Source organism: Pogona vitticeps, chromosome 1, assembly GCF_051106095.1.
Source record: "Pogona vitticeps strain Pit_001003342236 chromosome 1, PviZW2.1, whole genome shotgun sequence".
Lineage (NCBI taxonomy): Eukaryota > Metazoa > Chordata > Lepidosauria > Squamata > Agamidae > Pogona > Pogona vitticeps.
In genome coordinates this window covers 110,742,832-110,766,506 of record NC_135783.1, presented here as the reverse complement: position 1 = coordinate 110,766,506, position 23,675 = coordinate 110,742,832, and the positions used below count along the sequence as shown (strand labels likewise).

The 23,675-nt window shown below is 42.9% G+C and overlaps 1 protein-coding gene across 8 annotated transcripts in view; it reads right to left on the bottom strand.

The window, feature by feature from the left end:
- Nucleotides 1-23,675, bottom strand: part of UBE3D (ubiquitin protein ligase E3D) — an 80,986-nt gene that overhangs the window by 27,221 nt on the left and 30,090 nt on the right. For 3 of the 8 annotated variants that reach the window (XM_020795500.3, XM_078380548.1, XM_078380557.1), the window contains one exon: nucleotides 18,428-18,566. The exons of 2 other annotated variants lie outside the window; for them this stretch is intronic. In XM_020795500.3, the coding sequence (XP_020651159.3) occupies nucleotides 18,428-18,566 (139 nt within the window). Of the gene's footprint in view, nucleotides 1-10,911; nucleotides 11,057-17,913; nucleotides 18,060-18,427; nucleotides 18,567-23,675 lie in introns of those variants that run through there. 3 more of the 8 variants (XR_013538664.1, XR_013538668.1, XM_072999196.2) reach the window with 2 other exon arrangements.

Here is a 23,675-nt window from a genome sequence, read left to right as displayed (position 1 = left end):
TCCCTGCTCCGGAGCTCCTTCTAACTCTAGGGCAAAGGGCCTGCACCCAGATGCATGTGCATAGGAGGCCTCTATGGCAGCTGTGGAGGAACACACTAGTCCAAGAAATTGGCTGCTGTGATTACAACTCCCAGAATTCCCCAGGTATGAACTAACAACTCAGGTTTGGCTTGGGACTCGGACCCCAAGGCTTGCCAACATCGTATTCTCGAAGGCTTTCACAGCTGGGATCCGATGGTTGTTGTAGGTTTTTCAAACCTACAACACAGCCAAACAGCCTGAAGAGCCTACAACAACCACTTGCCAACATCCTCGGCACAAAGTTAGAATACTCTTGCAAAAAATGGTTTTACTGATCTAATATTCTAGCAATAACGGTGGGAGGAAACAAAAGGTTTCCACTGTCATGAGGTCAAGGGATGGGATGGCCACAGCAGGATGTTGCTCTATGCTCTGCAAATTATGGTGCCCAAAAATGCCATCCCAAGAAAGTCTCTGGAAAATTGGTTTCGGGCGGGTAGTAAACACCATTTTTATTCTGCCAGGCCTTTCACTCGCTTTACATTTTTGTTTGCTATTTCTTCCTCTGGTGTTTTAATGCTCGTTGCACAGTTTGGAATGATTTAACCATCATCAACCTCATCATCTTAGAACTGCAGAGCTGAGTAGGACCCTATGAGCATCATGTCCAGCCCATCAAGGAGGCACAGTGGGGAATTGAACTCCCAAACTCCGGCTCCGCAGCCAGATGCCCAAATCACTGAACTATCCATCATTTTAATGGTGTAAGTTTCTACAGGAAAGTGCATTGGAAGGTCATCAATGGGAGAGAAATCGATGAATAAATAATTTAAACAGCAGAGACAAAGAGAAAGCAATAATTTAGCAACTGTCTCATTTTTATGGCAGATCTACCGGGCAAAGTGGTTACTTGGAATGAAGTATTCAAAGCACTCCTGCCCCCTACCTTCTCCCTCCTCTATCCCAAGTGAAAGCCTAATGCAGTTATGATGGGGGTAGCATTCAAACCCAGTTCCCAAAACCTGCTCCTTCATCTTTAACAAGGTATTGTGACATTTCCTTTCCTCGGAGTGAATATCCTTCATCACCTGGATGGACACAGTCATTTTGGTTACATGCCCATTTTCGATTCTTACTTTTAAGACATAAGACATAAGAAATTTATTTGTCATTGCGCTCACAAGTGGGTGCAACGAAATGAGGTGCTCTTCCCCAAGGTAAAACTGGACAACACTACAAAAAAAAGTTAAAATATACACAACTTTCACCATCCAAATATAGATACCCCGTTTTCTCTCAGCAATTAAAATCCACCAAACACCTATGGCCCCGCATTTAAACTCAATACTGCACTTGGGTAAAAACTGTTCTTGAATCTGCTTGTCCTTGCTTTCAATACCCTGAATCTCCTTCCTGATGGTAATAGTTTAAAGAGCTGATATCCCGGATGAGAGGAGTCTTTCAGTATGTTAGATATCTTCCTCTTACATCTGTTCTTATACAATTCTTCCAAAGAGGGGAGTGAACAGCCAATGATGTTTTGGGCCGTCTTAATCACCCTTTGAATTGCCTTTTTCTCTGCCACTGTGCAGCTCGTGAACCATACACAGAGACAGTAGGATAATATGCTCTCAATCGAACTCCGATAGAAGGTGATTAACAAACTCTCAGTCAATTGTTGCTTTCTAAGAATCCTTAGAAAATACAACCGTTGTTGTGCCTTCCTGATTAACGCAGCAGTGTTTGCACTCCAAGTCAGGTCATTTGTTATGATAGTCCCAAGAAACTTACATTCAACCACCTGTTCCACACAAACTCCATCTATATACAGTGGCTGAATGTCTGCTCTTTTTTTCCTATAGTCCACTATGAATTCCTTGGTTTTTTGGATGTTAAATAAAAGATTGCTTTTTTTGCACCAGCGGGATAGCTGTAATACCTCGTCCCGATATGCAGACTCATCATCCCCAGAGATAAGTCCTACTAGTGTAGTATCGTCTGCAAATTTGATAATCCTATTACTGGGATGGTTATTGGTGCAATCCGATGAATAAATGGAGAACAGTAGTGGACTAAGGACACAGCCTTGTGGAGTGCCAGTGCTGAGTATCTTGTCAGTAGAGATGTAGTCATTCAGTTTAACCCTTTGTGGACGATTTGTTAAAAAATCCAAAATCCACAGACAGATAGAATCTGGAAAATCAAGATCTTTAAGTTTGTCTATTAATCTGTGGGGTATAATGGTGTTAAAAGCAGAGCTAAAGTCCGCGAACAGCATTCTTACATAATTCCCTTGTGTTTCCAAGTGGGATAACGCCATATAAAGCACAGTATTGATCGCATCCTCGGTTGATCTATTTTCTTTATAAGCAAACTGAAGCCCATCAAAGGGATCAGGAAGGCAGGAGATAATATATTTCCGAACTAACTGCTCAAAGCACTTCATTAAGATTGAAGTTAGTGCCACCGGCCTGTAGGAACTAATCAGCCAAAATGTTATCTCAGAGAATCATTGGTTATAACTGGATGTCTCAACTGGAGCATGACAACATAATCAGTACAGCTGCAAAGACATAAAGGGCTTTTCGTTTTCTTCAGTGTGGGCAAGTTATACAAAAGCTGAGTGGACTCTTTGAGGCCCGGAAGGAAGGGGCCTAACAGACTCAAAACACTTCTTTTGTACAAGCTTAATAACTTTTCTCCTCTGTCCTACTACACTTCATCACATCCAAATTGCTCTTTGGTTTCTCAGCTGTATCTTGCAATGTGTTTGGTAGTTTGGTACATTTCCTCTTTGAAGGGATGTCGGAGCCACTTGGCTTTCTGGAAACCAGATTATCTCTTGAACATGTTTTGAATGGGTTGCCGAGGAAGTCTGGTGAGATCGTACATTCTTTTAACAAAAACAATTTCTCAAACGGTGTAGGGATGGGGTGGGAAGTCATGCCATAGGATCTTCAACAGGATTTGTCTCACTCTGAAATACAGCTACCCTTCAGTACAACTCTGTGCCTCCATATCACAGCTCTGTTCCCATAAACTGTCCTCGTTGCTTTAGAGATTTGATGAATTAGGTGAGGTGTTTTAAAAAGCTTTTATTTTTTTTAATTTAGGTCTGTTGAAACAGAGTAATATGGCAAAATCTTGAAAACTGACAAATACGTTGCACAAAAATATCTGGAGCCCAACTGTGCTTTTGTTCTGACTGTTGCAAAATTCATTTAAAAAAAAACCACTTTCCTTCCTAAAAGAAGAGCTCTGACTTACAAAGAAACAAATACGAGTAATATGAGATTTTTCTAGAAATTACAGCAAGAATGACTTTTCAGGACAACCACGACAGACTGATTAACTCTCCTGAAAGCCTCCCAGTGTTAATTTTCCTAATGACAGAAGTTCAGTCTGCAGGAGCTCAGAGGCACTGGCCCCAATTTTGAATATTTGTGTGTGAAGAGGAATTGGGGAACATGGAATCCATCTGGAAAAACTAGGTTTCTCTGTGAGTGCCTGGGAACAACTAGCTGAAAAGTGCAGCAGTCAGTCTCTGCCTGGTAACAAGGAAGAGGTAAAACCTGCAGCTTGTCCATTATGAGAGAGAGGCCTTGAAGGCCACCTCCCCTGCTTCTCTGGTAGCACACTGACTGGGAAATGACTTCAGCTGTGAAAGAAGGGAGGGGCCAGAAAGTGCTCTGATCTTCCTGAACATCTGAGGGATCTTGAAGCCTGATTGGTGGATCATCTGGAAGGCATTAATACTTAATGCATAAGAAGGTGCTACAAAGTAGTTGCCCAGTTATAAACATGGGAGCTTTGCATTTGTATCCTGGCGGACACGAATAAGAAGCTCAGCACCACAGGTGTTATGGCGGTCCATTTTCGACCCCCCCTCCCGAACCAACGCAGTCCACTCACTGGACTCCTCACAGTACCCATGGCAGATGTAGTTCTGCCGGTGCTGCCCCACTTCTCCCCACAGCTGACAACTCTGGCAAGGCAGGCTTTTAATAACCTATGGTTATTAAAAGCCTGCCTTGCCAAAGTAGGACCATAGGGTCCTACTCAGCTCTGCAGTTTAATAACCTATGGTTATTAAAAGCCTACCTGAAGAGGTGGGTCTCCAATGGTTGGCAGAAGACTGTCAAGTACAAATTATAGGCCTGACCAGAATCAAGTGCTATAATGAGCATCCATGTCTGTCAGGTGTGCTGAGAATGAGTCAGGGTGACTCAGCAAGGATGATGCAACCTAGAGCTGATGTAATGCTATGATGTAATCTGTATTGTGATTGGTTGTGGAAATGTATATATGTAGACTTGTACAGTCAGTATTATCTTCACTTGGTTGGAGATCACATATGCCTGCCATGCTGCTGCTGTAAATACACTTTTGCTGCACGAAATGCTGCCGGACTGCGTGTGTTTATTGCTGGACTGCCTAGACCGCCATATACTCTGCTGAAACTGCTGAAAAACGTAATTCCGCGAGAAAACCCCCAACAAAGACCAACCCGTCCTCTTGAGGGGCAGCATTCCACAACTTGAGGCCAGCCACAGAAGGTCCTCTCTTGTGGTCCTACATCAAAGATACCTACAATGACAATGGGACCAAGAGGACAGCCTTCTCTGATTATTTTAAGGATTGAGAAGGCTCATATGGTCCTTCAGACCCAAACCGTATAGGTAAAAGGTAAAGGTTCCCCCTGACATTTAGTCCAGTCATGTCCGACTCTAGGGCGTGGTGCTCATCCCAGTCTCCAAGCCGTAGAGCCAGCATTTGTCCGTAGACAGTTTCTGTGGTCACGTGGCCAGCGCGACTAGACACGGAACACCATTACCTTCTCACTGTGGTGGTACCTATTTATCTACTCGCATTTACATGCTTTTGAACTGCTAGGTTGGCAGGAGCTGGGACAAGCAACGGGAGCTCACTGCGTCATGTGGATTTGATCTTACGACGGCTGGTCTTCTGACCTTGAAGCACAGAGGCCAGAAACAGTCTGGTGGCCTCATCCAGTCCATTGCTGATACCAGGTACCAGTTTACAACTGAATCAGCTTCTGATGAGAATGAGAGATCAGCCACTCTTAACAGGCCATATGGCCCCCTGGGGGGCCCTGGCACATTTGAAGCAGGGCACATACTGGAAACAATTCTTCACACAGCACTTTATAAGGTTTGTTAAGTGACTTATTCAATCCTGACTCAGCTTATATTTCTTTCATATTGTGCTTATGGTCATGGCCAAAAAAAGTTGAGAATGGCTTGTATAGACAATCCACTTCATCCAGGAATGCTTGGAGCCAAGGAACCACCACATGCTCCAGTATTTAGCCCAGAAATGAAATATTTGAGACTAGCCTATAGTTGTCCTGTAAAGTGGGACTCACGGAGGGCTTTTTCAGTAATGGTCTTATTGTATTCTCAAAGGCTTTCACGGCTGGGATCCAGTGGTTGTTGTAGGTTTTTCCAGCTGTTTGGCTGTGTTCTGGAGGTTTTTCTTCCTAATGTTTCACCAGTCTCTGTGGCCGGCATCTTCAGAGGACAGATTCCTGTCCTCCAGAACATGGCCGAACAGCCCAAAAAACATTCAACAACCAATGGTCTTATTACTTCCTCCTTTAAACATGCAGGGATCCTAGCCTGCTGCAAGGAGGCATTCACTATTCCTCTTACCCATTCAGTCATTCCCTCTCTGGCTACTCTTTTAAGCCAGAAAAGACGAGGGTCTGGCACACATGTGATGCCCATTCATCTCTCCAAGAATCCTGCCTACATCCTCAGGCTGCACCAATGGAAATGTATCCATTATAACCGAACAAGCAGGGGCCAAAATTACATCCACAGGAGCTGTATAATAATATTAATCTGAGAACAGCAGAGCTGGAAGGAAGGGACCCTATGGCTCTCTGAGTCCAGCCCCTGTCAAGGAAGCAACTGTGTGGAATGATATTCCCAATCTGTGGCTCCACTGAGCTGTATCAACTACAGCATCCAAGTAAGAGCAGAATCGAGCGACTTTGCCTGCAAATTGTCATACACATTCCTCACAGCAGACTGCTGAGTCATCAGCATCTTTTCCTGGGGCTATATTGAGGCCCTAACCACTTGAAACAACTCTGCTAGGTGACTGTGCAGATGCAATGGTGGCAAAGAAGATTTCTTTCTTCACTGCAGCCACTGCCATGGAATAAGCATCCAAACGAACTCTAGCCCATGTTTGGTTGGATCTACTCTGCATTTTCCACAGGCTGTTGCTTTAGTTTCCACTCCACTCATTGGGGAGCTCATCTGACTCTACACTGTGGGAGGGGATGCTTAGGAGCGACCATATCCACAGTTCTGGCCTTTTTTTTTTCTTTCAGAGATCAACAAGGGCTTGGACAGGACTGCCTGCCCGGCAACAGGACACTCCCTCAGAGTTGTCGGAAAACCAGTTGGCTGGACCATCTTAATCAGTCTCCCACCCTTGCAGAGGTTGTGATTTTGAGTAGGTCTGAATCCCACCAGGTAGAGATCTGTCAGTGACAATGGAACTACAGAGGGTTCCTCCGTACCCAGAACAGCATCATCTGGCCAGCACAGAAGACTAGGTCCAGAGTGTTCCCTGCAACATGACTGGCACCAAATAACACATGGGGCAAACCTACAGAGGACATGACACCCAGAGCCACTCCTAATAAAATGGTCTTAGAATGGATTTTGAAGACCCTCAAGTACTACAAGCCTAGAGGATGCTAGCACCACCTCCGAAACCAATTCAGCCAGCTCAAGAAGGGAGACTATGGAGCAGCAGGTGGGCAGTATACCAACGTAATTCCTGTTTTGTCCTGGAAACCCACTTTCAGGTATACATGCTCACACCCAAACTGTGGGACAGGGCACATGGTGAGGGGGACAGAATACAGCAACTCCACCTCCCCACCCTCCAGGTGTGATCTGTTGCTGCACAGAGAACCCAGGTGGGCGGTGATGGGAGAGACTAACTCCCCAGTGCCTTCTAACCAGGTCTCCACAATACAGGATCTAGTTCTGAATGGCTGTAGTTTTCTCTTTCTCTGCCTTGGTTCCATAGTCCTAACCACAAATTACTCTCCTGGGTTTACCCACCAAAGGCAAACAATATAGATGAGTGGCCAAAGAAGATGTCCTCTGGATCTGAGCAATCTCTACATTAAACATGGCACACAATGGCATACCTCCTCTCTTTCCTTGCCCCTGACACCACCACTGCTCACCAGCTTGGGAGCAAGGATCCTAGCTTTGTATTAAGTTGGAGTCCCTCCTCCAGGTTTCTTCATGAACATTAAGCCAGAGTTCACTAGTTCAAAGTTAACAGGGAAATATCTTAACATAAGCTAAGGATCTTCAAAGAAAAGCCAACCAGCAATGAATGAAGGGGAGAAGAGGGGTGCTTGGCTGGATGCTTGAGTGACTATCAACAGGAAGCCAATATATCGGCTGTTGCCCCCCAACTTTGGAATGCCCTTCCTATAGAGATCCGCCTGGCTCCAACACTCTTGGCTTTTCGGCGCCAGGCAAAGACCTTTCTGTTTAGCCAGCATTTTAATTAAACAGTACTCCCTAGCTAGCCACATGAGCAGCAGGACTTATTAATTTTAATGTTTTAAGAATTATTTTAATATATGATATTTTATATTGTCTTTTAAAATGTTTTTAAGTTTTAATGTTGTACTCCGCCCAGAAGCCACTGATAATGGTGCGGCTAAAAATATTGTAAATAAATAAATAAATAAATATTAAGAGAAATGTGATCTTGAGCCAAATTCTGTGAAACCTAGATGTCAGATCATCTCTGTTGACTGATATTTCAAGTTCTTTTCCTTTTAAACTGGCCAGTTCTTTTCATCCTTCAGTGCATATACTGGCTTGGTCCTTTATTATTAAAGCGTTGTTATGAAATGCTATTACTTCTTCAAACACACTGAAAAAGAGTCACACTGAAGTAAATGAATTAGTCTTAAAGGTGCCAGAGTGCTTTTGTTTTTCTCTTCATTTTTGTTTCTGGCTGAAATATGACACATAGCTATGTCTCCATAATCCCCGGTCCAAAACAGATGAAACACGTGGAAACCACCTCAACTCCTCAGCATAAGATAATGGGATCCAGCACTGAGTTCTATGTTAATGGCACAGAACTATTAATACAAGGAAAAGATTCGTAGTGATATGCTATCTCTGCTGCGACTTGGCTTTAAGTCCAGAAATACAAAACAAGCAAACAAGCAAAACTCTCAAACCATATAATGTCCTAGATAGTGAATCTTTATGATGATACATTAGGCTGTTGTGGAAAAAGAAAATGTTCTGCTTTAACATCCATCAGCTCTGTGTTAAATAGAGCATAGTTGTTTTCTTCTATGAGTGCATGAAATTGAAGAACGAAGATAATGTTCCAAAGCCTGTAATTTTCATCACCGTTTTTGAACTAACATGACGGGTGGGGTACGGAGGGGGTGATCGTTGAGCAGTCATTCCTTCAGGCAAGAAATACAAAGCCAATGCATCCAAAGGGTAACATTCACTTTATCTATTAGATTACAGCAAGCAGGGCTGCTGCCAAAATAAACGTTGTGCAAGAAGTGCATTGTATTGAGGTTTACTTTTAAAGACTTAGCACTTTTTGAAAAGTGACTTCAGAGGGTGGGAAAAGAAAAGGTCGTAGCTGCAGGTTGTTTTTCTAGTACTTCTGATCATGCTGTAGTCCAGCTGGATGGAGATGCTGTATCTGTGTTAAAAACTCCAACACTGAGGTCTGATTATGAAAGAAGCACAGACTGGTCATTTCTTACATTTCAACCAACTCTTGTCCATTTTCTTTTCTCATAAAAAGGTCACAATGCAGCTTTGAACTTTTATTTCTTGGCTAGTAGACCTCTCCTCGTATCTGATGGGAAATGTCTGCTTTGTTGTTACAGTGAAGCCACAAATGTGATTGGCATAGAATTTCAGGGAACATTCTGAGTGCTTCGGAATAAGGAAATATGGAATCCTCACCTATGTCCTACTTCTGGATGACAAAGAGTAGCTTAACATATTGAAACACACCACAGGAAAAAAAATGGCAATTCCTGGGTGATTTTTCAGTCTTTAAAGAGCTTGAAAAGGCCATCATTTCAGCAATGCAGAACTGACATGTGTGCTTTTGTATAGAAACTTCATATTCTGTGTAAAAAGCTTCTATTTGTGCAAAACACAATTAAAAAAATAAAATAAAATATTTTGTGCAAAACCACCTCCCCAACAGAAACAGGTGGTGGTCATAAGAATAGTGGCTTATATAAAACAGAATGCATTTCATTCCAACCCTTCATCCTATTTGAATTTTCTAGTCATTTGTAAAATCCTCCCCCTGCCCAAATCCAGATAAAGCCAAAAGAAATAACCAGTTATGAAGTCGGATTACACAGAGCATAACTGCTATTTGTGGTGATCTTGTTCTGTTGGAAGCCAATATAATTCTGTATTTCATTACTTGGAAAAAAATAGAACACAGTCATAATTGTCTTTATAGTCATGTCCAAAAACATTAGCACTGCTTAGATTCATAGCATAGGCTGCTAGGTATTTGAAAATTTCACACACCCAAAATCAAGAAAAGGATGTACTTTGCACGCATCCAATAAAACAGCTGTGGAGTTAAAAGGGGCCAATTTACTGAGGCTAAAATTAGCCTTCAAGTAATTAAAGAAAACCATCTTTCTTCCCCCACTGCTGCATCTCACAGATACTGTTTTCCACAAAGGAAAAAAAAGAGTACTCTGTTCTCATTGGACAGGAACAGTATATTTTTATAAACTACAGCAATTTTGGGTTGGCTTCATTTTGAATGGACAATTATGATGTCTTAGGTTTACATAAAATGTGCCAGTGGCAGAAATCAGCATAGTGGCCTGAAATATTAGACTCTTCTTGCTAGGAGGGGCATGTCTATGGGCTGAACTTAGAAAGGTCCCTTTGAGGTTAAAACTCAGAGAATTCCTCAGCTAGCATGGTCAATAGCCATGCTGACGGAGTGAGCTCCTGTGACTTGTCCCAGCTTCTGCCAATCTAGCAGTTCGAAAGCAGGTAAATGTGAGTAAATAAATAGGTACCACCTCGGTGGGAAGGTAACGGCGTTCCGTGTCTAGTCGTGCTGGCCACGTGACCACAGAAACTGTCTTCTGAAAAATGTATGGGTTGGAAATGGAGATGAGCACTGCCCCCTAGAGTCAGACACGACTGGACAAATTGTCAAGGGGAACCTTTACTTTTACCTATATACTTGGAATAGATACCTGAGGCCCTCTAGAGTGTGTGTGTGTGTGTGTGTGTGCACGCATGCCCTCCTGTTTGCTTGGAGGAATTTGTTTTTGTTTGTGGGAGAGGGTAATCATTCTCATGTAACAAGGCTAATCATCATCATCTTAGAACTGCAGAGCTGGAAAGGACCCTAGGGATCATCGAGTCCAGCCCCCCTCATGGAGGCACAGTGGGGAATTGAACTCCCAGCCTCTGGCTCCACAAGCCAGATGTTTAAACCACTGAGCTATCCAGCTTTGTTCTAAAGATACCTCCATGTAATCAAGCTTACTGTATATAGTGCACTTGAGTCAAACTATGTAGTTCAGAAAACCACAAAGCATCTTACGGCACTGTTAAGCCTAACACGTCTTGGGGGTGGCAACAGGTTTCACAGATTGCAGCCCACAAAAGCTTATGCCAAATAAAACTTGTTAGTCTTCAGTGTTGCAACAGAGCTCTTCCTTGTCTTTATTGCAACACACTTAGGTACCTCTTTGAAAAATATTTTCAAAAAGGGGATCGGTTTATTTATTTATTTATTTATTTATTTATTTATTTATTTATTTATTTATTTATTTATTTATGCACTGTCTGGATAGCACTCTGGTGATTTCATTGCACATGCAATGCCAATAAAATGTTGTTCTGTTCTATTATTCTATTCCATTTCAGAATGCAAACCATATTCTTCCAGGTGTCTTTAATAAAATTCAGGAGCACGATGAATAATTTATCTATAGAAAAGAAACAGTGTATGGTTTTGTAAATTCAGCATCAGCACTGAGTTAAAGGAGTATGCAAGCAGCATAAACCACATTTTAGTTCTAGCAGAACTGAATCGTGATCCCTTGTCTCCCTGTAGCACCTGGCCATGTATCATATTATCATCATTACTCACTGCTGGAAGCCTAGCAATCTACCTGCATGACTTTATTGACTCTGCACTTCTCAGAAGTACAATTTGAAGCCACTGCCACATCTTTAAAGTCCTTATTTTAACCGCAGGAAATAAGCACTAACATTTTACTTCAGCTTAAAAATCAGAATGTCAAGCGTCTTTTCCAAGGGTCACAGTGCTCCTTCTCATGCAGTCATAGAGTCCTGAACATACAAGCCTAACTGAGCACAGAAGCAAAATAAGGCTGTGTTTGGCTAGCAGTTGGGATAGGAGACCATGAAAGAATTCCAGATACCAAAGTAAAATAAAACAGTCATATGATCCATTCATAGAAGCAAAATTCAGGGTTACGGAATATCTTTATCAGATTAGTAAAATGTTTGCAAATAAGGCAAGTTTTCTATTTCTCTAGAACTTTTCATCAGACAAAAACAGTATAAAACTTGGGCTTCAAGGAGAAAGCTCCAACACCAGATGTAATACCTACAACCCATGCAGTCAGCTTGCCAGAAAGGCAAAATGGAGCTTGAGAGGTTCTCCTAATTCATTGGAGACAGAGGGGCAATTTACTCCCGCTTCCCTGCCCACAGATCTGCCAGTTGTCCTGGCTCAGGCGAACTGCCACCAGTTAAGGAGTCAAAGCTTTTATTTCTTGTTGCAGAACAGTTGTGCCAGACCTTGCTGGAGACGCTTTGTACCATCTCCCTCACAAGAAAACCCTAAAGGCAGGGTAAATCACAGAAACCTAGACTTTATTAATAGCTGAGTTTTCTAGGCTCATCATAGCCAACAAACGGGTTAACACCAGAATGAAATCAGGCAAAGACAAGCATTTCCAAACTTCATCTAAGTATCCTAATATAAGTATTTTCGTTGCTGCAATTATTCTAGGAACTCCAAACTTCTTGTACTTTTACACAAGTTTTATTTGTCTATATAGCTTCTATGTTCCATAAACATAAGATGAAATCCAAAAGAATCAGAAATATGTAACTTTTGAGAAGTCACAGGTGTGTTGCTTTAGAATAATTCTTACAGCTATGAACAAAGCTGTAGGTGCTATAGCTTAAATATACCAAAATAGAAGTTAAGTCACAGGCAAGCACTTAAGTCTAAAATACAGGAACATAATATCTTTTAAGAGCAAAACTCCTTTTGAGAGTAAAAAGAATGACATTGTAGTTCTTCAAGTGGACCTCTGTGATTCACACCCTGGGTGATTCACACCTGCGCGGAGCCTCTTTGGAAGATTCTAGGGCCTCTGCGGTAGCAATGAACACATTAGAATATGCCCCTCCCCACCCATATAAGTACCTTGGCGCCAAGCGTCCCCTTTCAGTTGTGTCAACCACCGCTTAATAGTAAGCAAACAATGGCGTGACAGAGGGGAGGACGGAGGGGTTATGTGAATCACAGAGGTCCACTCAAAGAACTACAATTACAGGTGGGTAACCTGTCGCTCTTCTTTGTGGTCTCTGTGAATCACACCCTGGGTGAGTAATAAGCTCTCTTACCCGGAGGCGGGGTGTCAAGCCAAGGTAGAAGCTAGAACAGCACGTCCAAATGCCACATCAGATTTCTGCCGGAGGTCAAGTCTACGGCTGTGCCCAAGAAGCAGAGGCACAGGTATCTAGAAGTACGCCACGGAGAAAGGCTGTAGAGGCTGCCACTGCCCTGGTGGAGTGAGAGTGAACCACTCTAGGGGCTGGTTGTCCAGCAAGTTGATAAGCCAAATGAATGGTAGAGGTGACCCATCTGGAGATAGATTGGGAAGTCACCTGACAGCCTTTTGTAGGTAGCTGATGGCTTATGAAGAGACGAGATGACTGTCTAAAAGGTTGGGTATGTTGGAGATAAAAAGCAAGAGCTTTTGTTTTCCTATTCCTGCTCAGGAGCAATACAGTTGGCATTTCCGATTCACTCAGGAGGCAAAGAGATTGAGAGTTGGTGTGCCCCATTTCTGGCATAGTTGCCGGAATACTGATTGATCTAGTTCCCACTTGTGAGCTTGGGCATCTGTATGGCTGAGCAAGTCTGCTAAGTTGTTGTCTTGACCAGCGATGTGTAAAGCTGTGAGACAGATGTGATGTTGCAAACACCAATTCCAGAGGTCAACCGCTAGGTAGAGGAGACCTGGGGAGTGGGTACCGCCTTGTCTTAGGACGTAGCACATCACCGTGGTGTTGTCAGTGGCAATCTCTACCATTTTTCCTACAAGAAGGTTTCTGAAAGCCTTGCAGGCCTTTATGATGGCTAGTAGCTCCAACTCGTTTATGTGGAGCAGTTTTTCTCTGTGAGACCATTTGGCGTGGACTGTGAGGGATTTGCAACGAGCCCCCCCTCCCCAGCCAGTGCAACTGGCATCAGTAGTGACTTGTATTTGTGGGCGAGGTTGTTGGAATGGTCGCCCGATAGAGAGGTTGGTATGGGAATGCCACCATTGAAGTTGAAAGGCCAATTCTGGAGTGACTCTTAGGAGAGTGTGGGGAGAATCTGTTAGTGGTTTGAATAGGGCCAGAAACCAGGATTGGAGAGATCTCATTTTGAGACACACATATTGTACATATAGAGGCCATGGTGCCTAGAACTCGTTGTGCCGTTAAGGCAGGTATCAAGGCATGTGGAGTTAAGCCGCAAAGTAAGGTGAAGAGATTTTGTCTCTTTTCTGCAGGGAGGAAAATGCGAGCTGTCTGGAGTCTATGTAATGTATAGTCCTTGTAGGTTTTAACGTTGATTTTTGTTCGTTGATAGTTAGACCGAGCTTGCAAAGAAGGGCGAGGGTGAAATGGGTGTCTCGTCGAGCTTTGGGGCGGGAGTGTGCTACAAGGAGCCAGTCGTCGTTATATGGAAAGACGAAAATGTTTTGAAGTCTGAGGTAGGCGGCTACTGGCGCCATGCACTTGGTGAACACTCTCGGAGCCGTTGCAAGGCTGAAAGGGAGTCTTTTAAATTGGTATGCTTGTGATCCAAGTTGGAAATGAAGGAATTTTCTGTGTGTGGGAAGTACTACAATATGAAAGTAAGCATCTCTTAGGTCTATGACAGTGAGTTTGTCTTTTTTTTTTTTTTAGTAAGGGAAGAACTGATTCTAGAGTAACCATGCGGAATTTTGTGGTGATAACGTAGTTGTTTAATAATCTTAAATCTAGAATAGGGCGAAGACCTTGGGGATGATGAAATAGCGAGAGAAAAACCTGATGTTTTGATAGTATGGCATCTTTGAGAAGTAAATTCATTATTTCTCCTTGCAAGGGTTGTGACGGAGAAGTAACAACGTGTGTTGTTGGAGGAAGTTAGAAGAAGTGGATCCGGTAGCCATTTTTGATGTTGGAGAGTACCCAGGAATCTGTGGTGATGGATTCCCATGCAGGTAAATGTTTCCAGAGGGCAGGGTTGGTGGGGTGGGTGGCGATCTCGGTCAGAGCAACGTCAAACATGGTGTTTGGGTTTCCGGTCACTCCGCCTAGTGGCAGGCTGTTGCCGGGATTTGGCTTTTTGAAGTATGGATTGTAAGAGGTTTTTCGTGGAGGCTCTCTGGTACGAGTTATAGAGTTATAGAGTCGTTTCCATTGATTTTGCTGAGGATGTTGCTGGAAGGAAGGGCAAACCCCCCAACATCTGGCTGCTGAATGTTTCTTTTGTACATTCTCTAGTATATCATCAGTTTCAGCATGAAAAAGACCTACTCCATCGAAGGAGAGGTCTTCGAAACATGCCTGAGCATCTTCAGCTAAGCTGGCTGTTCTGAGCCAGGAAAAATGGCCTAGGGCTAGTGAAGTGGCCATGGACTCAGCTGTAGCATCTACGGTATGGCGGGTGGAAAGCATCTGTTGTTTAGCAATGGAGAGACCTTCTTGTTGGAAGGTTTGAGCTAGTATCCCTTTATCCTCTGGCAGGGATTCAATACAGTTGGACATGTTGTCCCAGAGGAAACGTTGGAAAGCTTCCCATGGCTCCTTGATAATTAGCGACTCACATGGTAAAGGCTGCGGAAGAGTAAATATCTACCCATAGGGTCTATTTATCGGCTGTCTTTATTTGGTGGTATGAGAGATTGTCGGTGTTGCGATCTCGATTGAGAGGCTTCAACAAATATAGAATTTGGAGCTGGTTGTTTCTGGAGGAAAATGGCTCCTGGGTCATGGATTCTATAGAGGTTATCAATCCACTTAGACATGGTATGGGAGGAAACCGGTTTTGTCCAGGATCTCTGAACAGTACTAAGAAGAGATGTTAACACTGATATGTGCACCGGAGTGGTCGTATTTTTAGAGATCAGATCATATAAATGAACAGCTGGTTCTGTTGATGGTGGGTGGAGTTGCAGATCAAGGGATTTAGCAATGCGAATCATAAATTGGGCATAGGTCTGGAAATCCTTTGCTGGTGATGGTGGGTCAGTATCGACAATGTCCGACTCTGGAGTAAGTAACACCAATGGAGTCTGTAGCCAAGATGCATGGTCAGAGCCATTGAGGTTGCATCTGGAGTCGACAGACTGTCGATCAACTTCGGTGTTGAGAGGCTGAGTCTCGTAATATTGCCGGTTATGAGTCAGAAAAGATGGAGGCGGCATGTCCACGGACATCTGTCAATGTTGGGGACTGTCAACATCAAAAAATGGTGGTTGAGTGTCGACGGACCTTGATTGGTAGCAATGGACCTCAGTGTCGAGCTTGGTGTCATAACAGTGCCGATGACTGGGATTTACCGGAGGACGGGAAATGTGCTGATGTAATGGAATGGAGCAAGTGTCCATGGACCAGGATGAATATCGAGGATCATCGATATCAGAGCCTGTGTCTCCGTGATGTCGAAACGGAGGTTGCTGATGCGATGGCATAGCAGTAGAAGAAATTGATGCTGGCTATGCCAAGCATGAAGAGTATTGTAGGAAAGTATCGGGAGGCTGGGACTGCAAAAGCCTCACGTGTGGATGTGCGTGCTGAGCATGGGTTTGAACCACACGTGATGAAGTGAGCTGTCAAGATTGTTGATGTTGACGGTCCTGGTTAGGGACTGGTGGGCGATCCAAGGGCACTGAATATGGAACGGTGTCGAGCTGTTTGGGGTGGGAATCCTCGAGCGATGGAATAACTGAACGATTGCTGGAAGGAATGGAAGGTTGTGGACTGGGAGGAGAGGACATTAGTTGGTCAACTCTATCATCCCATTCTGGAGACTGAGAACAGGGTTGATGAGATGGAAGTCTGTCATCATCTGAGGGAGATCCAACTGAAACTGATTCAGAGAGTTGTGGTTGTGGTGGGATGTCTGTAGGCTTAGACTGTTTAGCTCGTTTAGGAGGAACAGGCTATGGAGCTGGAGCAGCTTCAGTAGGTCTCTGATGTTTAGAGGTTGTTTTTGAAGTCCAGGACTTCGGTATAGAGAGTTTCGATTTGTATGTCTTCAAGGTCTTAGATGATGCAGATGGAGAATCAGAATGAGCTGGTGTAGCCGATGGACGTTGTTTCAATGATTCAGTAATGGCTTTTTCCATTGCTTATTATCACAGACAACGCGGTGCCTAAACGGGCCCAAAGGGGCCATGGATAGGAGAAAATAACTGAGGAGAAAAACTGATGACCGGGGGGGGGGGCTTGCTGCGGCCGGAGGCCAAGCGAGAGGAAAGGAAAAATCTCTGATGATAAAGAGTTTGATCTAATAGTTTAAAAGAAAAAGATTGATAGCCAGAAGGAATCAAGAATAAGTTCTCTATTACTCACAGAAGCAAAATTATGAGGCTCTCAACGCGGTGGTTGAAAGAAACTGAAAGGGGATGCTTAGCGCCAAGGTATTTATACGGGTGGGGAGGGGCATATTCTAATGTGTTCACTGCTACCGTAGAAGCTCTAGAATCTTCCGAATGAGGCTCCGCACAGGTGCAAATCACCCAGGGTGTGATTCACAGAGGCCACAAAGAAGAACAATGAGAATCTTTCAAGTATGTTCTAAAAATTTAACTGCTTATAGCCTAATAATAAGGCACATTAAAAAAAGGAAAAGACAGAAAATATTTCTTAAAATATTAAAGTAATTGAAAATAAAGATTCATAAAGGTAAAAAAACATTTAGCTCTAAGCATATTATGACACAAAATCAATATACACTGTTCTTACTCAAATGTATTATCCATCCTTCTCTCTTTCTGTAGATAAGATGGTTCTCATAGTTGCTTCATCTTCTGATGATTGGTCTTCTTATGCAAGAGCCTCGTGGCGCAGTGGTTAAACCGCTGTACTGCAGCCAAAACTGTGCTCACGACCTGGGGTTCAATCCCAGGTAGCCGGCTCAAGGTTGACTCAGCCTTCTATCCTTCCGAGGTCAGTAAAATGAGTACCCAGCTTGCGGGGGGGGGGGGGATGTGTAGCCTGTATAATTAACTTGTAAACCACCCAGGGAGTGCTTGAAGCACTTTGCTTTGCTTATGGTGTAAGACATCACCTGGTTGTTTTTATAGTGTAATCTATATTTATGTAAATCCACTAAGAAGAGGTGACTTTTTAGCTTTTTTTTTTTTACATTTATCGCTACCCAACCAATGACTGTCTGCTGATCAGCAAGGCATTGTTTCTATTTACTGCTAAACTGCAACAAACCTTTGTTTACCTTTTCTGTTATTGCTTACAAGTGGAAAGAAAACAATCCTGATGTCACACACACCTGCCAGTAAGCAAAACAAGATGTACTTACACCAGTTATCCATTAGTTGTCAGTATTAACTATCTCCATCTCTCTTATGTAAGGACTAGAAAGCTGAATGGAAGAGTTGGCTGCCGAAAACTGTTATTCCTTCAATGACCTTGCTAGTGCCAACTGTAGTAAACAGTGTTTTCATGCTGTAAGTTTAAAAGTACTTTAATAGTTTTAGGGCTATTTCCTATACTATTAACAGTTTTAAATCTGTAACAGTAAAGGTAGGAAACCCTGACAGTTGCATGACTTGGTGCATGGCAAGAACTGAAAGTGTTGGTTTCTAAACCAGAGGCAACTAACTGCCAAAATTTATCCTGTTTGACTTCCACAAGCAGGTATAAGCAATAGGATTCTGGCCAAGGGTGTCTACAAATCATAATTACCAATCGATATCATGCCTGGATCAAACTGGTTCAACGTTTGTTTTCTCATGGCTTAAGACAATATGCAGATTCCAAAGTCTACTTAGGTAACGTTAGCTACCTCACAAGAATGGCTGTCATTTCTTTACCTGAAAAGAATTCATCCAGCGAAGAGAAGGTGGTAGTGAAACATTACTCTGGCATAGCATCAGCAGCAGTTCCAGACAGGTACGTGGTGGAAAAATTAGTGTGCGCACTCCAGCATCATTTCCCCATGCGTCAATGAGTCTGTGAAGCAACCAGGAGCCCTGTTATTTATTGAATATGTACCCTGGGTTACAAATCATCATAGATTCATGAAGTGTACTATCACTAGCTCCCATCACGCCTCACCACTAGCTATCCTCATTAGAGTGATGGGAGGTGTAGTCCAATAGCATCTGGAGGATCTCAGGCTACCCACTGTTGGCCTAATCTACATGTTTTTTTTATAGACTGCAAGATCTAATCTTATTTTCTGAGCTCTTAAGGAGAAGTGGGATAGACAAAGGTGATAAATGAACAACAATCTCTCAGACTAAAATTCAGAGCTGCTTATAAACATCCTATAGAGCTTAAAACAGTCTCTGAACTGTCTACAATTTAATTATGCAGGCTACACATTGCCTGGTGCAGCAAGGTGGATACTCAATTTATCGACCTTGGAAGGATGGAAGGATGAGTCGACCTTGAGCCAGACACCTCAGGGATTGAACTCTGGTCATGAACAGAATGTTGACTGCAGTAATATTCTACGATATCTGCTGTTAATTGTGGGGTGTACAAATACCACTGTCTATCACTTCTGATCCTCCCAATGGTTTCTCCTTCTTGCTTTCCATCTTTATTCTTACCAGTAATTAGTTCTTTAAGTTGGAAAATACTGAATAGAAGATACACAATGCATTCTGAGTGGTAGAGCTAGCAGGCCTCCATCCTGAAGTATGCAACGTTTCAAAGAAAATAAATAAATAAAAAATCAGCACTTGGAAAATTACTTTTTAAAAGTAATTTGTTTCTGTACTACTTGAACCATTTAAAAGCTGATTTCCCCTCATTATTCATTATACTGTTTTAAAAGTAACCTGTAGCACTGCTTGTTACTTCATTACATGTGGGGGGGGGGGGAGAGGAGACTTGGGATTGATAAGGGAATGATACAAACTCTGACAAACCCCTGTCAATTATCTCTAAAAATACACCTTTAAAAAAGTAACGAGGAAATTGTACTCATTACCATTAGTAAACCTCTTGGGTTTTTCTTGGGCTCCTAAGGAACTGGTTATCAAGCAAATGCTGCCTCCACATCCCTAGTGAAGACTTTTGTGTGACTCAAGATCTTTATATTTCAAAATGGGGGGCGGTGGTGAGGGAGTACATTGCATGATATATTCCTGGAGGTAGGCAAAGGTGGGAGCAGAGACAGGAAAGTGTGCGTGATGAAAGTCAAATGCACTACGAGCACTGCAAGATTGAAAATACGTCTCGAATACAGAACAGGGGAAAATCCCACAGTACAAGAGCTAGGCTGTAGAATGTGATTCCACATGAACAATGCAAAGCTGAACCATTTCTCAGTTCTCATGCACACCCCTTTGTCTCCCAGATACCAGGGGATATTGTCAGCTATAAGAGGCAACAACTCTTCTGTGGATGGTTCTCCCTCTCCCTGTAGAAAAAGGAGAGGGGCTTAGGTCAAATTAAATCTCATGCAATCCGGCTAACTCTCCCGCTTGGGATTCTCTAGGGAAAAGAAACTACAGAGGTGCTACGCTCCTGCTGAGCTCAGAGAGAAGCTGGCGGTGGCTGCTCATTAATACCTACTCAATGCAAAAGTTACTTATTCAGGTCCAGAGCACAATGTAATCTACAACAATCTCAGCAGTGAGTCAGAGAACATCTCATTACTGTAGACCCAAATAGCTCTCAAGGAAAAAAAATGGTATGCAAGTGCTTTAAAGCAGGTAATCTTTCATTTTTAATCACTGTGCTCACTGAAGAAAGGCCAAAGTTACAGCATTTCAAATGCAGCTTCATGAACATCGAGATTTTAATGAAAAACACAAAGCTCACGGGTGGCGGGTAAGACAACAAAAAGGTATAAACACGGATTACGTAAAACAACAGAAAGCATCTCCATCCGTTACTTGCTACCTGAGCAGTTGCAGGTTAGCCTGAAGTATGGCAGAGCTTAACTTGGAACTCACCGATGAGAAGACGTCTATCATTTGGCAAACATTCCCTGGCTTTCCTAAGACACAGTCATTACGGCACAGCAGTAACTGCACAGATCATAAAATGGACATAAAACAGCAGGTAGCTGGCATACTGATGGCTTGAATGGTGCAGGGACAAAGAAGAACACTGGCGACGAAAAGGAAGTATCTAGTTCAAATCACAGCTAAACCACGGAGGCAGTCTGTGGCCTCAGGCACACTCCAGTTTTGTTCACTTGGCACCCAATGCAAAAATAAATACTGTACAAGAGGAGCCTGAGGAAATGCATGAGGCTACAAAATGCTTGGAAGTATCTATTATCTAAACATTATTATTTTGTAGAACAGTCTGACAAGAATTCCAGGGTTTTCCCCGATATGAAGCAGGCAGACATGGTTTGCCATTCTCTTCCTCTGGGAACATGTCACTTGCAAGGCCACACACAAGCTGCTTCTTCTCTCAGGAGGCACACTGAGGAATCGAACTTCCAAACTCAGGTTCTCCGACTTACTGAGCTACCCAGCCAGCCATATGAGCTAGCAGGCGAATAGCAGTTGATGAGAGGTCTGCTGCCATAAGCCAAGATGGCAATCAATAAGGGATTGATGCCACCGATGCCATGAGCGACCTGTACTCTGTAGTCTTCTGAAGTCTGGAATCGTGATAACAAAGGCTGCTGCAGGTTTATAGTTTTGCCCTCAAATATTCCTAAGCCCCCAGGAGAACAATAAGTTTCATTGATTATGGATGGAGCAAAGGAGAGAGGGAAAGACTGGGAGAAGGGGGTCAGGTACAGAGAAAAAGAGGACTTTTGGATACTTTGGACTCTGGACATGCTCCGAACTGATATGTGCATGTCCTCCACCACTGATTAGCACCAAGAAATACAGCCCAGGGAGGGAGGGTGGGAGAAAGGAAGGAAGGAAAAGTTGTTCACTCCCAACGTATATGATGAAGGATTTGACTGCACAACGCTGATCCAGTCCTCAGACTTTGGCAGTCTGCCCTGCATTCCCTATAGAATTATGCATAATATTTTCTTTTTCCACAGTTGCTCATTATGCAGCTTCCCAAAGCTTATGATGTGAACAACTGATGAATAACGTCCCTTTGCAATGGATGTACAAGAAACACAGGTTATTGCCTTTCAGTTGAGTCAGTACTCTGGTTCATCAAGGTTGCAGGTAGGACCTTCTCCAGACTCAACTTGCGATATCAAAACTGAACCAGAAAATGAATTAGAGTATTTTTGCATATAAAATATGAACTATTCTGCTGACCAACAACTCTTTTGCTGTATTATAAGTTAATTTTTAAAAAAACCCAAAACCACCAACAACACATCAGACCCACAGGAGAGGTGGGAGCTACGTAACATTGACCTTAAAGAAACTTGCAACCCAAAGGGATTTTTAACATAGTCTAATGTTATGGATTTTTCTCTCTCTTTACCTTGTGGCCAGAAGCTTTCTGCCTCAGACTTCAACAGTTATTCATTGTTGCATGCTGACTCAAATGAAATTAGTCCAAGTTAGCAAACAAACACTGTAAGTAGCCATTCTGGTCTCGTATGGAAAAAACTTGAATGAGCACAAAAACTTTACTCTTAGTTTAGGATGGACAAAACAGTTACAGAAATAATAAGTGTTTCTGTTTCCCTGCCGGACCCTATCACCACCACCTTCTGCTGGCCAGGATTTCTGGGAGTTGAAGTCCAAGAACATCTGGAGGCCCAAGGTTGGGGACCACTGGTATAGAGGACCCAAGGCCAGCTATGTCATAAGGAGGAGTACTCTGTGAGACTGTAAATGATCTTAAGCCAGCCCTTTTCCCCAGAAGTATTTTTTCAGGCTGTGAGTTGAACTAAAAAAAAGACACGATGGAAGTGACCCAGGGTCTAAGGTTTACATTTGTGATCATGCATTTAAAGAGAGCACTGTACTCAGCTATTCCTGGCCAGACACTAGAGAACGTCTCAGACCTTGGAGTTATTGACTTACATATTTTATTGGTATTTATTCATCTCTGGTTCTTATATACCACCCCATTAGTGCACCCAGTGCTATTCTGGGTGGTTTACATAAAAACAGTAAAATATCTGAAACAGACAGGCTGCAATAGTCAGCAGAAAAGGTATTGTGTGGCCTTAGTAGATTACATTGGGAGATGGGTACAAAACAGTTTGAGGTTCGAGCAAGAACTCTTGGGACAAAGACACAACCACAGCTGTTCCCGCATATTAAGGGAAAATATTAAAAGCCCACATTCATTGGAATCCATCAGCGCTAAACACAGGACTTGGGCTTCTCGTAAGGTAAGCAGTGGGAAGGGAGCGAGAAGAGAATGGTACTCTTTATCTTAATAGAGCTGGAGATTAATTCTAGGTACATACTTTTAGGTATCAGGAAAACCTCTTATAAAAAGGCATTGCTTACCATTCATTGAAAAGAGGAGTTCTGAAGAATATGAAATTTTGTTCAATACTTTGTAATAATGGCTTCTAATAAAACTAGACATTTTTGGCCTGAAGACTGAGTTTTAATATGGGGAAGGTCATAAGCCAAATTCTAGCCGTTAGGAAGGTTAAGAGCATGGGGTTGGACTGAAGGAAAGTGAATGGAGTCAGATAAATCTGGGCAGATTTCCACAACCCACACAAGCACCATTCGTTTCTTTGCATTCAGTTAGAAGTCAGTCCCAGAGCAACAGCTTCCCAACAAACTAGAGCTCCGTTCCATACAACAGGTTCCCTGGCTCTAGAACAGAACAAAATCTTAGAACTGTAGAGGTGGAAGGGATCCTATGGATAAGGAGCATCTTTACTCCAGCTGGAGAGAAGAGCTAAAGAAGCCAGGAGGTAGACACAAACATCTGTGGGTCACACTTGCCCAAAATGTGTCAGTCCCATAGCATAGGCAGGAGTCTCCATATCCCTATAATAAAGGCAAATGTACGCCCTACAGATACTTCTCTGTGTTACTAGATAATGAATCACATTTTCAACAAAATTTCAAAACCACTTTTCCTGGGGGTTCAATAACTATCTATATAACTCACTAAGGAAAACATTTTTATTAGCTTGGAGACACTCTAAGAGACGTTATCTACAAGTAAGAGGGAACAGCAGCAGAACAAGATGAT